The sequence below is a fragment of the Panthera leo genome, chromosome B4 (assembly GCF_018350215.1).
Source record: "Panthera leo isolate Ple1 chromosome B4, P.leo_Ple1_pat1.1, whole genome shotgun sequence".
NCBI lineage: Eukaryota > Metazoa > Chordata > Mammalia > Carnivora > Felidae > Panthera > Panthera leo.
This window is the reverse complement of record NC_056685.1, coordinates 17,375,250-17,391,051: the sequence shown is the minus strand read 5'-3', so window position 1 is coordinate 17,391,051 and position 15,802 is coordinate 17,375,250. Positions and strand designations below refer to the sequence as shown.

The window sequence follows — 15,802 nt, the reverse complement described above, 5'->3', positions numbered from 1 at the left end:
TAAAAGTGGCAAGAGTGGGCATCTTTGTCTTAGAGGAAAAGCTTTCCTGCTTTTAGAAGAAAAGTTTTCAGTTTTTCCCCATTGAGTATGATGTTAGTATGGGTTCATCACATACAGCCTTTACTATGTTGACATACAATCCCGCTATAACCATTTGGTTAAGAGTTTTTATCATAAATGGATGTTGAATTTTGCCAAGTGCTTTTTTTTTTCATCTATTGAGGTGGTTCCTAAGTATTTTATTCCATTTGATGCTACTGTAAATGGAATTGTTTTCTTAATCTCTTTTTCAGATTGGTCATTGTTAGTATATAGAAACACAACTGGTTTTTGTGTATTGATTTTGTATCTTGCAATTTTGCTAAATTTGTTTATTTGTTCTAACAGGTTTGTTTAAAATAACCTTTGAGTTATCTACATTAAGATCACATTTTCTGTGAAGAGATGATTTTACTTGTTCATTTCCAATTTGAATACTTTTCTTGTCTAAATGCTCTGACTGGGACTTTCAGTAGTACACTGATAGAAGAGATGAAAGATGGCATCTTCGCTTTGTTCCAGATCTTAGAGGAAATGCTTTCAGTCTTTCAACATTGAGTATGATGTTAGCTGTGGGTTTCTCATATATAAACTTTGTGTTGAGGTAATTTCCTTCTATTCCAAGTTTGTTAAGTGTCTTTAACTCCTTCCCCGTTTGAGCAAAGCTCTGGATTACATAGCCAAAAAATTTTACATGCCACTTATTTTACTATTTAGAGAATTATTTCCTTCATGTAGATAACATATTAAAACATTGTCCACAAAAATTATCTCCCTCACTCTCGTTTAACATAAAAATCAATGGCCAGTTCCTACAAGGGATGAGAGGAATCTAAGATCTTCGAATTAAATAAAAATAAAATTTAATTATTCTGAAAAGTAAATTTCAGTGAGTTTGCTCTTATTTGGCCTCATAAATTGAAAATATTAATTAATCTTTATAAGGAAATATTTATCTTTCACACTGAATTAATTTTAATATTTTATTTTTTTTTAAATTTTTTTTTTCAACGTTTTTTTTTTATTTATTTTTGGGACAGAGAGAGACAGAGCATGAATAGGGGAGGGGCAGAGAGAGAGGGAGACAAAGAATCGGAAACAGGCTCCAGGCTCCGAGCCATCAGCCCAGAGCCTGATGCGGGGCTCGAACTCACAGACCGCGAGATCGTGACCTGGCTGAAGTCGGAGGCTTAACCGACTGCACCACCCAGGCGCCCCAATTTTAATATTTTCATTGAGACAGAAACAGGAAAAATCCTAACTCACAAAGGTACACGATGGCAAATGGAATTAGCACTTTCAGAGCTCACACCAGAATTATCCAATATTATTTTGGTTAGATTCTTGTCATATAATCACCTTTATTCTCAAGTCATTGAGACCGTCTTTGATGAGAATTGAGTCATTGACAGTATCAAGACAATGAGAAAAGGATACCCAAACCATGTTTAAACTTTAACATTGTTTCAGGATTAGTAAACTTCAAAGAAGTTCAAAGGAATGTTTGTGAGTGCCTGGTGATTTCTGTAGAAATATTGACAGGGCATGGCATTAACTCCGGGCTACAGCAGTATTCACTAGAGTATTATAAATGTCGCATAGCTGTTTACATATAATTTTCTATTCCAGAGTAGTAGCTTAGCCAAAGCGTCTTATGGCTTTTCAGTAGTATCTATAATGGTGAATACAGGGACTCTAATAGGAAGTTATATCATCTTGCGTGAAGGAACTTTGCATGACATAAACTAATTTGGGAACAAATAAACTCCTGTCATGTTTTTTTCCTTCCCTAAATAGGTTTTCAATTTCTTTCAAAATAAGCAAAATTTTTCTTCCAAATCCAACCAAGCATTTCAAGAGTTATGCATTCACTTGAAAGTCAAAATTATTTCTGGGTAGTAAAGAACATTATATTTTATTTCCATCTTTTATGGAAACTTATTTAAAAAGTTGTGATTCAAGGTTATTGCCTTCATAAATTTGGTAACTTTAAAAACAGAATGCAAAGCTTTTCTCAGGATTCCTAGCCAAGCCTTTAGTGCCAACATGCACGTGTAGAAATGGTGTTTTTTGACAGAGAAGGTACATAGGATGACAAGAATTGCAGGAGTTCTGACTATGTATATATTTTGGCTTCAGAAGCTATTTTGCTTGTGGAAAAAACAGTCTTCTATTTGGTGTCACCAGGTGTCTTTGAACATTTTTCAGGGAACTGGGACACCTGGGTGGCTCAGTTGGTTGGGTGTCCGACTTCAGCTCAGGTCATGATCTCACAGTTCATGAGTTCGAGTCTTCTGTCAGGCTCTGTGTTGACAGCTCAGAGCCCAGAGCTTGCTTCTGATTCTGTGTCTCCCTCTCTCACTCTGCACCTCCCCCACTCATGCTCTGTCTCTCTCCATCTTTCAAAAATGAATAAACGTTTAAAAAAAAACAAAGAAAATATTTAAGGGAACTCATAAACCAAATGTCTTTCTTGGACAAAGTCAATTTGCACACTTGGGTTTGCAGAACAAGCAGGGACTGCATTCTGAGACCGAGTAGTTTCATCCAATTCCACGATGAAAGAAAACAGTGCAGCAGATAAATCCAACCAGTTAGCAAACCAGTAATTAGCCAGTCTAATATTTATGGACTCTATGTGCCAATCAGTCTTCTAGGAAATGGGGTGAGCGAGGCAAATTTCCTTTCCTTATGAAGTTAATATTTTGCTTTTCCATGACCTCCTTCAAAATATTAATGAAACTGTTGGCAGCTCTGGAAGGCTCACACCCATGTCGGCAAAGACTGGAGCCTTCGAAGATTTGGGGTGCTTTCGTAAAGGTCTTATGAATCTAAAACCTACAACCCTCTTGGGTCATCTTAAGGACTAGAATTCTAGAATGAGGACCTGTTCCCATCTGAAACCAAATCAGAATATTGTATCTTAACCCCACTCCCCCACACCCAAAATGAGTATTTCTCTGGGCTTACCTAAAAATTCAGACACAAATTCCAACTTTTGGAATATGAAGATAATTCTTCATAGTCTCACTATTTGCTCCCCAGTGGAGCCCGATGCTGTGACTGTGTATTTTGGTGAATTCCACAGTTATGCCTGTGATGCCCAGGCAGAAGAAAAATTGAAAAAGCAGTAAATTGGAATATATAAAATAACAGTTTCAGTATATCAAAGTGTTACAAATAAAATGAAAGAGGAACAATGCTTTCAATGTGTTTGACAAATAGTTCTCTTTCAGGTAAATATATCAAATGAAAGATGTGGTCTCTCATGGAAATATGGGTAAAAGTTGAAAAGGCAACTCACAAAACTTTCAGAAAGGGAAACAACCACACATGATGAAGTGATCAACTTCACTGGCAATCATAAGTCACAGTTGAGTTTTGAGGGAAAAAAGAGATAGGAGAAAGAGACTAAAGGAATTCTGGTCAGCATCATGTCACCTACATGTCTAATATGACTTTGCTTCACTTCTATAATAAGCACAATAGAGCAGCTAACAGAAAGCTATTTATTATTTGTAAAATGCCATTTTATTTTCATTTTAAAAACAATATATGCCATTTTAGAAAAGTTGACAGATAAATATGCACAAAAAAAGTCAATAATAAGTCCAACACATACCATTATTCTGTCTAGTGCTTTTTAAAGTTTACTTATTTATTTTAGAGAGAGAGAGAGAGAGAGAGAGTGAGAGCAGAGTTACGGCAGAGACGAGGGAGAGAGAGAATCCCAAGCAGGTTCCACACTGTCTGTGCAGAACTGTACTGGGGGCTCAATCTCACAAACTGTGAGATCATAACCTGAACTGAAATCAAGAATCAAATGCTATTTGACAAAATTCAGCATCCTTTCTTAATAAAAACCCTTGAGAAAGTCGGGATAGAAGGAACATAACTAAACATCATAAAAGCCATTTATGAAAAGCACACAGCAAATATCATCCTCAATGGGGAAAAACTGAGAGCTTTCCCATTGAGATCAGGAATACGACAGGGATGTCCACTCTCACCGCTGTTGTTTAACACGGTGTTGGAAATCCTGGCATCAACAATCAGACAACAAAAGGAAATCAAAGGCATCAAAATGGGAAAAGATGGAGTCAAGCTTTCACTTTTTGCAGACGACATGATATTATACATGGAAAATCCGATAGACTCCACCAAAAGGCTGCTGGAACTGATACATGAATTCAGCAAAGTCGCAGGATACAAAATCAATGTACAGAAATCAGTTGCATTCTTATACACTAATAATGAAGCAACAGAAAGACAAATAAAGAAACTGATCCCATTCACAATTGCACCAAGAAGCATAAAATACCTAGGAATAAATCTAACCAAAGATGTAAAAGATCTGTATGCTGAAAACTATAGAAAGCTTATGAAGGAAATTGAAGAAGATAAAAAGAAATGGAAAAACATTCCGTGCTCATGGGTTGGAAGAATAAATATTGTCAAAATGTCAATACTACCCAAAGCTATCTACACATTCAATGCAATCCCAATCAAAATTGCACCAGCATTCTTCTCGAAGCTAGAACAAGCAATCCTAAAATTCATATGGAACCACAAAAGGCCCCGAATAGCCAAAGCAATTTTGAAGAAGAAGACCAAAGCAGGAGGCATCACAATCCCAGACTTTAGCCTCTACTACAAAGCTGTCATCATCAAGACAGCATGGTATTGGCACAAAAACAGACACATAGACCAATGGAATAGAATAGAGACTCCAGAATTGGACCCACAAAAGTATGGCCAACTAATCTTTGACAAAGCAGGAAAGAACATCCAATGGAAAAAAGACAGTCTCTTTAACAAATGGTGCTGGGAGAACTGGACAGCAACATGCAGAAGAATGAAACTAGATCACTTTCTTACACCATTCACAAAAATAAACTCAAAATGGATAAAGGACCTGAATGTGAGACAGGAAACCATCAAAACCCTAGAGGAGAAAGCAGGAAAAGACCTCTCTGACCTCAGCCACAGAAATTTCTTACTTGACACATCCCCAAAGGCAAGGGAATTAAAAGCAAAAATGAACTATTGGGACCTCATGAAGATAAAAAGCTTCTGCACGGCAAAGGAAACAACCAACAAAACTAAAAGGCAACCGATGGAATGGGAAAAGATATTTGCAAATGACGTATCAGACAAAGGGCTAGTATCCAAAATCTATAAAGAGCTCACCAAACTCCACACCCAAAAAACAAATAATCCAGTGAAGAAATGGGCAGAAAACATCAATAGACACTTCTCTAAAGAAGACATCCGGATGGACAACAGGCACATGAAAAGATGCTCAATGTCGCTCCTCATCAGGGAAATACAAATCAAAACCACACTCAGATATCACCTCACGCCAGTCAGAGTGGCCAAAATGAACAAATCAGGAGACTACAGATGCTGGAGAGGATGTGGAGAAACGGGAACCCTCTTGCACTGTTGGTGGGAATGCAAATTGGTGCAGCCACTCTGGAAAGCAGTGTGGAGGTTCCTCAGAAAATTAAAAATAGACCTACCCTATGACCCAGCAATAGCACTGCTAGGAATTTACCCAAGGGATACAGGAGTACTGATGCATAGGGGCACTTGTACCCCAATGTTTATAGCAGCACTCTCAACAATAGCCAAATTGTGGAAAAAGCCTAAATGTCCATCAACTGATGAATGGATAAAAAAAATTGTGGTTTATATACACAATGGAATACTACGTGGCAATGGGAAAGAATGAAATCTGGCCTTTTGTAGCAATGTGGATGGAACTGGAGAGTGTGATGCTAAGTGAAATAAGCCATACAGAGAAAGACTGATACCATATGGTTTCACTCTTATGTGGATCCTGAGAAACTTAACAGAAACCCATGGGAGAGGGGAAGGAAAAAAAAAAAAAAGAGGATAGAGTGGGAGAGAGCCAAAGCATAAGAGACTGTTAAAAACTGAGAACTGAGGGCTGATGGGGGGTGGGAGGGAGGGGAGGGGATATAATGGGCATTGAAGAGGGCATCTTTTGGGATGAGCACTGGGTGTTGTATGGAAACCAATATGACAATAAATTTAATATATTAAAAACAAAAAATAATAAATAAAATAAAAATAAATAAATAAATAAATAAATAAATAAATAAATGAAAAGAATCAAATGTTAAACTGACTGTCCCACCAGGTGCGCCTATCCTATCTAATATTTTATAGGCAATGCCATACTATATTTTTAAGTGTATGTATTGATCAGTAATGGTAATTTTTCCTTTGACAATATATCATGAGCTTTTCCCCATTTTTAAGTAGTATTGAAAATGATAGATGGCACGCAGATGTCCAAAGTATAGATGTATCCGAACTTCTTTAAGCATTAACCTAATATTATGAAATTACATTATTTGCAATTTCCAGCATTTTTTTAGATGTATGTTTATCTTTGAGAGAGAGAGGGAGAGAGAGCGCACACGCACTCAAACGGAGGAGGGGCAGAGAGCAAGAGAACCCAGAGAATTTGAAGCATGCTCCTCACTGTCAGCACAAAGCCCAACATGGGGTTCCAACCCACAAACCATGAGATCGTGACTTCAGCCGAAGTCAAATGCTCAACCACTGAGCCATCCGGGTGCCCCACCCACCATCTTAAATAATGCTATGATGACACCTTTGACATGAACTCTTTCTAAATGCTTTCTTGGAATGAATTCCTATATGTGAAATTACTAGTCAAAGGGTATGAACGCTTTAAACATCTTATTCATATTTCAAAGACACTATCAAAAATGTAAGAGTTTGTACTACTCCTGCCGACAGTATATAAAAATTCTCATGTTCTCATACCCTTCACAAACATGGACATTCCTTTTTGTAATTTATGTTTAATTAATTTTTAAAATATTGGGAGCTTTTGGTTTTCGACTGTGACATATGATTGACAGTGAAGTTGATCATAGGTGGTTGTTTCCCTTTCTGTAAGTTTTACAAGTTGCCTTTTCAGGACTTTTACCCATATTTCTATCAGAGAATGCATCTTTCATTTGACATATTTACCTGGAAGAGAACTATTTGTCAAATACATTAAAAACATTGTTCTTCTTTCATTTTATTTACAATGCTTTTGATGCACTGAAATTGTTATTTTACATTTTATATATTCTGATTTACTGATTTTTGTACTTTCTTCTTTACATGTAAAGCATAAAAAGGCCCTTCCTCATCTGAATATTTATACAATGTCAATATTCAACAAATATATTTTGAGGGTTTATTATACCTCAAAGCAAAAGAGAAACTTTTCCTGACTTCAAAACTTACCATCAAGAACAATAAAGACTACGGCTTTACTTTTCACATTTAACACTTTACCTTTTGGAAGTCTTGATATGTGGAGTAAATAAGATATTTATTCCATGAAATTGCCTCATATTCATTTGTTGCATATAAAAACACAGTCAGTGTTGTATGGTGGTTAGAGTTAAGCGTTCTAGAATCAGACAATTGGCTGTGAATGTCAGTCCTTCCACTGAATAACTCTGTGTCCTTTGGCATTTTAGTTTACTTTACCTGAGCCTTATTTTATAAAGCTATAAGTTGGGACCTATAATAGTTCCTACTATCTTGGTGTTTGGTGCAGATTAAATGAGATACTCTATGGAAATTTCTTAACAGTGCTTGGCTTATAAGAAGTACTATAAACTGACTTGGAATGCCACCATTATTTTTTAATACATTATAGATATATTTCTTAATGTTTCTTATATATAGGAAAGCTGAATATTTCTAGTGATCAGATTCTTTTCTAAACATGAACTGCCACAATGTTGGGGTAGTTTACATGATACCTATTGCAAACCTACTAATAAAAGTTATTCCCTGTTGTTAATCAAATTCTTCTCCCCCTTTCTAGCTATTCTCACTCGTTTTTCTGGATGACCTTGCCAAGTCCCTTTGATCAGATTCCAAAATTTACCCTGGTTATACTCTGTATTAGAATTTAACTAGATTGATTTCATGAACGTTAAAATGTATCTATTTACACTGTTGAAACACCGTATTAAGAAAACAATCTTATCATGAGTCTTCCATACATCAGTAATTTTTTATAATTTTCTTCAGCTAGGCTCTATAGATTTATTATTAGATTTCTCACATATATAATTTTGCTGTGCTATGGACTGAATATTTGTATCCCTTCAAAATTCATAGGTTGAGGGGCACCTGGGTGACTCAGTCGGTCAAGCATCTGACCTGATTTCAGTTCAGGTCATGACCTCGCTATTCCTGAGATCGAGCCCCACATAGGGCTCTGTGCTCAAAGCACAGAACCTGCTTGGAATTCTGTCCCCTCTCTCTGCCTCCCCACCCCTGCTCACATTCTCTCTTTCTCTCTCTCAAAATAAACAAAGTACAACATTCATATGTTGAATCCCTAATCCCCAGTGTTATGGTATTCGGAGGTGGAGCCTTTAGGAGATGATTGGGTCACAACTATGGAGTCTTCATAATGGGATTAGTGCCTTTACAGAAAAGGAAGAGTTCTCCACCACCACCACCCCCCCCGCCCCCCCAGGTGAGGACACTGAAAAACAGCTCTCAGCAAACCAGGAGAAGCGCCTTCATCGGACATGAAACCTGCCAGCCTTTGATCTTAGACTTCTCAGCCTCTAGACTCTAAGAATTAAATGTTCTTTTGTTTAGGTCACCCAGGTTATGGTATTTGTTATAGAAGCTCAAACTAAGACATTTTGCTTAGGATTTTTAGTTGTTTCAGGAAAATACGCATCAAACATTTTGCATACAATGCAGTAGTAACTTAAACATTGTAGGTGAAATCTCACATTTCACTCTATTAATGCTTTAACTTCAAGTATTTCAATGAACCAATTCCTTTTTCAGGTAGTTGACATGTCACCCTATTGAGGAAGCAATGTTTATACTTAACATCGTCTGATTAAACCCTGTCACCTCTCGGATTTTGAGAACGCACCTCTAAGGTAATCTTTACCTATTTCACATAAAAAATTAGATTTATAAAAAGTCAGTACCTTTTGAAAAAAAACTCTTGTTTCTAAATTGAAAAAGTGTGCAAAAGAAATAAAGTAAAACCTCAAAACCTTGTGATGTATCCCATCCAATCAAAGTCTAAAAATAGACACCAATTCCCTATAAAAAATACTAGACCAAATGGGAAGTTCTTAAGTATGACATGTAGGTAGGAGAAAAAAATGCCAGATTAACGGAATATATATGTTTTTCTTTTGAGTCACAGTCAATTTACCTCTGCAAGTGAATATATAACAGTGAATTTTAGTACGAACTTCTGGTATGCAAAAGTAATTATCTAAGAATATTTTCTGACAACACTTCAGTGGTGAGGATCCGTTGCATGGGATATACCTCCACATTGTATCAACAGTTTATAATCTTCTGGTTGACTTGGATCTGAATGGTAGCAATATAAGCAAGACTACTATCTTTATCTCCAAGTAAAAATACAAGAGTAAAGCCTTTGTACTCAAATAATTTTGAGAAATTGCTAGGAGAGAAGCTAGACTCTCTCTATACTTGATATGATTCTGATATTAAAATAAACATACAAATCAAAGAGAATGAGGGAAAATGGGCAATGGGGGTCAGCAAGGAAGCAGACAATGCAATGCTTGGAACATGATTTTAAAACAAAATACCCAGGGGCCACCTGCGTGGCTCATCCAGTTGAACGTCTGACTCTCGCTTTTGGTTCAGGTCATGATTGCATGGTTTTGTTTGTGAGTTCGAGCCCCACGTTGGGCTCTGTGCTGATGGTGCAGAGCCTGCTTGAGACTCCCTCCCCCTCTCTCTCTCTCTCTCTCTCTCTCTGCCCCTCCCTGAGACTCTCCCTTTCTCTCTTTCTCTCTCTTTCAAAACAAATAAATAAATTTTTAAAAATTTTTAAAAATGAAACAAGATACCCAGTACTACAGCATTTATTTCCTTGACTCAGGATGTCAATAAATTATAATGAAGAAGAACTCTTGTCAACATTAGAGCCAAACAGTTGTTATACCTAAAAATTATTTTTCTTGATCACTATATATTAAGTGCTTGATATAAATAGAATTTATTTCATTGTGAAGATTCAGTCTTTCTAAATAAACCTCATATCTTAAAAAAATAATTGTGAGTCAAACCAACAGGTTCAAGTACTCTGAAAAAAGAGACCCATCATGTAAAATAAGAAAATTCTCAAAAACCTATTAATAGGATCAGTTGCATCTGAAATTCAACTATGCCAATTTCATTAAGGAAAGTCAACATAGTAATCTATTTCTTTAAAGGTCACACCATTTGGATGCTAAAAAGGGGCACAGACTGATTTTTTTTTTCAAAAAGTAGCTATTTTACCATCATTATAAAGTTAGCTTTAAAAAAAATATCTCATCCATAAGTTTCGCATCACAAAATTTTAGGGGAAAAATTGGCCATCATTATTCCTTCACAGTATTTCCCCCCTACTGTGGTGTACAAAAGAAACTCACACTTCAAAGCGATTCTTGATTTTATCTACAGGTTATGGTCCACATTTGAAATAAAATACCAAAGTGGAAACTTCTCAGAAATGAAAATGAAAAGCGAAACGCCAAAAGGTGATCTCCTAATGTAATGCTGAAAACGAAATCTGTTTATTCGACAGATCTGTTCCTTCATTTTCCTCCACAGCCATGAGTTATTAGAATTTTTCATGCAGTCAAGACCTTTCGCACTCAGCTGCTCCCTCCTTCTTTCACATTAACCTTTCCTGAAGTAGGCCCGTGCATGTTATCACAGCAAGCGTGCTAAGGGAAGCTGCGTAGAGATTAATAGCGGAAGGGACTTTGCACTTGTCAAACCAGCCAAGTGGTTCCTCTTTGCTGCTCACCAAAGAGCAGTGAGGGCTTTCCTAGGCAGGTCAGAGACGGACAGTACACCCACATTCAGCCTCTCTGGGTAAATTGGACACATATAGATGAATCCCTGTCTTCGGCTGCATTTTGTATTTAACAGTCACTAACAGCACCATCGGTGTCCCAAACTATGGGAGACAGATCAATAGCTCGTTTTCTTCTGCAGAGAAGAAATTTTTCACTATTCACTGTTCTTGTTCTAAGATCATAACAACTGAATATGTAACTGGAGGACAACAATAGCAAAACTGAATATATAGAAACTTGTTTTAGCAGAAGAAAATGAACAATTCTATAAACATGGATTCACATAGCATCCGGGGGAAAAAAAAAAAAAAAAAAAAAGAAAAGCACAAGGTGCTCTAAAATACTAGAATTAGTGCCTCCAGGTAATTGACTCAATAGTTACTCTGAACCACAGTGAACCAATTTAACTTGATGAAAATGTGGTTTACAAAGGGTGATCGTATTGTAAGAAAAGCACGAGTTCCACTGATGACATGCAATATTCCTTCAAGATGTCACATTACAAGGGAAACCAGAGAAACATACACATCTTCGCCCATGTCTTTCCTTGGTGAACAGGCTCCTTTTTCATACTAGACCAGTAAGCAATGGAGCATCTTCCCACTGCTGAGAGTCAATGTATCTTCCTTTACAACCATTTGTAATGAGAAGGAGGTACAAGATCACACAATTAGCACATGGTTTATGCGGGATCCAAATCTAGGTCCTGCACTCGCAAGCTGGTGCTGTTTCCTGTGCCCCAGAATCAAAGGATACAGGCCAGAGTTGTGCTGTGTGTGCAAATCCGTACCAACTCACTTGGAGCTAGTGTCCTATGAGCAAAAATAAAATCTACTCATCCAACCTAAAATTCATTTTGAACATTTCCATATTGAATCTAAGTTTAAGCTCATCATTTCCATCACAGCATTTTTAAGCTTCAGCAATGAGCTTTTGAATTTTGCTTCCCTAATACATTAAAAGTGATATTACTGCTTATCACTTTTTGTATAATCCGTAAAAACTGGTTTAAAATACATTCCCTCCAGCTGGAATCTTAGCAATTGTATATTGTTTAAGTAGAGTCATTTTGATGTATGAACCCATCTCTTTATTAAAAAGTATATTTTAGTTTCTGATTGACACTAGAGGCGTGTCCGTGAAGTCCATACGGGCCAGGTATCTAGCCGAATCTCCCTGGACTGCCCATCAGCCCCTGGTTTGAAGGTGGAACTGAAACCGGAGAAAGGAGAAGAATGACACTTACACTGCTGTTCATCGCTCCTGTCCCCACACTGATCTGTAAAGTCACACACGTTGTCAGGAGGCAAGGACAACCCATTGCTACACTGAAAGGCTTCGGTTCCTTGCTGAACCCACGGAGAGACGAAAACACAAGAAATCCAAAGGAAACAAAAAGCTTCATTCCTTGGGAATGCTACCATTTCGGCCAAGCAGAAGAGCAGCACTTGATAGGTCTCTGGGAGATCAGGCAGTTGTAATGGATGAATCCATAATCAGAAACATCGTTTCTCTTTTCCCTACTCTTTCTTTTTCCAGATTTGCCTCTTACTCTTACGAGCCAGCGGGTAACTATTGGTAAATGCCTGCAACTCTAACAAGTGACTCCCAAAGCAGTTCACTTACTCTTTCAGAGGAGTGTCTTTAGAAAATATTTAACCTGAGCAATTGCACCATTTCTGTATCTAGCTAAACATGGATATTTATTGCCCTGTGTATGTCCTATTTAAACAATGTCAGCCTTTATGACCATGCTATCTCCTGAAAGAAAATTTTAAGAACCAAAGGGCAGGCACATAAATGGTGTGGGGCTACAATAAAGTTATACGTCACATAGCAATGTGCTATATTAATTCCTATGCCTCTTTAATTGCATTCATGTAATTTAGAACATCATTGTGGTTGCTGAAACTTATTAAAATATTTCAGGCCTGATTATTAGAATCTCTCTGTGAGCATGAAATGCAGATCCTTAGCTATTAGACAGAAACCCTGTACTGCTTGTTTGGATGAATTGAGAACCATAGGATTTTAAAAGCGGGAGGGACATTGGAAGTCATTGTTTTAGATATCACACAACTTGGGCGCCCAAAGAAGTTAAGGGTATTTATGGGGAAATACAGTAACTTGGGGTTAGAAACTAGAAGGCAAGTTTCCGACGGCCGAGGGCAGTATTCTTGGTTGTCTAGCACCCTGATCCTCTTGTCAGCTCATCTTAATTTGCTGCACAACCAAAACATGATTGCAGAATGCATATTCACAATGAACAGTATTCTGAAGTTTGGGACACACTGATGTATTCATAATAAAATTCCATGAAGCTTAATAATCATAGAAATCATATGAAGTTGAATATTCAAAATGTCCCTTTACATTTGATTTCTTAAAGGCATATTGAAGCTCTTTCTCAACCACTTTGTCATTTCTGCAATATAACCACGAGAAACAAAGCTACCCCATGAGGGGCGCCTGGGTGGCTCAGTCGGTTAAGCGTCCGACTTCAGCCAGGTCACGATCTCGCGGTCCGTGAGTTCGAGCCCCGCGTCAGGCTCTGGGCTGATGGCTCGGAGCCTGGAGCCTGTTTCTGATTCTGTGTCTCCCTCTCTCCCTCTCTCTCTCTGCCCCTCCCCCGTTCATGCTCTGTCTCTCTCTGTCCCAAAAATAAATAAAAAACGTTGAAAAAAAAAAAAAAAAAAAAAAGCTACTCCATGAGACTGTAAGAAGCAAATGGGGAATGTGGAGTGAAAAGGACCACAGATCAAGGGCAGGGATGCATCCACCCATTGAATAACAATGTTGGGAGAGTAAGATTTTCTCCATATTCTAGAAAAAGGACCCACTGTATATATAAAGGTCTAATGTGTGGGCATTCCAGATTCTAGGAGGAAAATCCATAATTTTGCCCTATCGTTGAGCACCCCATGCTCAATCTGGCATTTCATTGTTCTGTGCTTTACTCCAATTTCAGAAATACTTCTTCTTCTTACCTCTGTTTTATACATGAATATTAATTCATACCTAACCTACTTCTCTCTTTTGTGTGTCTCTTAAATGTTGATTATCCTCATAGTTCCATCCCAGTCTTTCTCTTTGCTCAGATTATACTTTTTTTTTCTAGGCTTTTTCTTCACTATGGTGATTCTGAGCATCATCTATGTATTGTCCCAAATCTATTTCTGAAGGCTGATATGATATGTTCCTCAAATCTATACTGTAAGCTTTCTTTCTTTTTTAAAAAAAAATTTAATGTTTATTTTTTGAGAGAGAGAGACAGACAGAGAGATGGAGTGTGAGCGGGGAGGGGCAGAGAGAGAGGGAGACACAGAATCCGAAGCAGGCTCCAGGCTCTGAGCTGTCAGCACAGAGCCCAACACAGGGCTTGAACTCATAAACTGTGAGATCATAACCTGAGCCGAAGTCCGATGTTTAACCACCTGAGCCACCAAGCTGCCCCTTTCTTTTTTTATTTGAGAGAGAGAGAGAGAGAGGGAGAGACAGAGAGAGAAAGTGCACGCATGCACAGGTGAGCGGGGGAGGGCAGAGAGAGAGAGAGATTGAATCTCAAGCAGGCTTCAAGCTATCAGCACCGAGCCCGATGTGGGGCTTAACCTCATCACCCTGAGATCATGACCTGAGCAGAAATCAAGAATCAGATGCTCAACAGACTGAGCCACCTAAGTGCCCCATATACCGTAAGTCTTCTTTCTTAGTGCACACGCGCACGTGCTTGCACGAACACACACACACACACACACACACACACACACACACACACACCACATAGCCAGGTGGCATAAGAATGCAAAAGTAAGCTCTTCTGCATTCCCCAACCCACTCAGCTAGCTAATACCCACCTTCTATATTTCAGTGAATGGCACCTTCTTCCGTCCCAAACCAGGGAATTATGCATTGTTCCTGGACCACTCTTGCCCACTCCACCTATCAATCACCAAGTCTTCCGCATTCTGTATTTCAGTTAAAGACTCTATCAAATCTCATCTCAGCAACACCATGAACCAAAAGTCACTGCTACCCACACTCATTTTCCATCCCTCAGTCAGAATCATCATTTTAAAGCACAAAGATATTCCTACATATTTTCCTCTGAAATCAGTATAAACGCCATATTCCTTAGCATGACCTAGAAACATAGCCTGTCTTTCTAGGTTCATTGTTATGCCCTCTGTTATGCTCTCACTCACTATATTACTGAATTCTGGGGGCACCTGGGTGACTCAGTTGGTTGAACGTCTGACTCTTAATTTCAGCTCAGGTCATGATCCCAGGGTCATGGGCTAGAGCCCCACATAGGGCTCTGTGCCGAGCATGGAGACGGCTTAAGATTCTCTTTCTCTCCCTCTGTCCCTCTCCCCCACTGTGTCCTCTCTCTCTCTCTCTAAAAGGAAAAATAATATTACTGAATTACTGTACTGGCATTTTTCTGAACATGCCATCTCTTGACTCCTGATCTGAGATCTCTTCCCCACTCCATTTACCAGAAAGAAAATTAATACTAATTTTTCTTTATTTTTCAGCTTTGGGGACTTTCTCTAAATCTTGGCTGATTCCCCAAGGCCGAGCTAAGTTTGACTCCTGGATTCTCTCACAGGCTGCTGTTCCCAGGACCTACAGCTCTGGAATGGTCACTATGTGTTTACTTCAGTGATGCCTCTGCTAGTCTGTGAAATAAAGCAGGACAGTGACTTTTTCACTGTTATATCCCCAGTTACTAGCACAGTTCCCAGCAGATAGTAGTTGTTCCATAAGTAATTGCTAATTGAATGGAATTAATGAGAGCTTTACAACCATTTTAACTTGTGCTAGGCACATAT

General features: G+C 38.2%; 1 protein-coding gene across 1 annotated transcript in view; it reads right to left on the bottom strand.

The window, feature by feature from the left end:
- The window catches only part of MALRD1 (MAM and LDL receptor class A domain containing 1), a 774,784-nt gene extending 762,390 nt beyond the window's left edge, over positions 1 to 12,394 (bottom strand). Inside the window, exon 1 of the mRNA XM_042948257.1 lies at positions 12,217 to 12,394. Coding sequence (XP_042804191.1) covers positions 12,217 to 12,394 — 178 coding nt within the window. The remainder of the gene's footprint in view (positions 1 to 12,216) is intronic.
- Between the last annotated feature and the right edge of the window lie 3,408 nt (positions 12,395 to 15,802).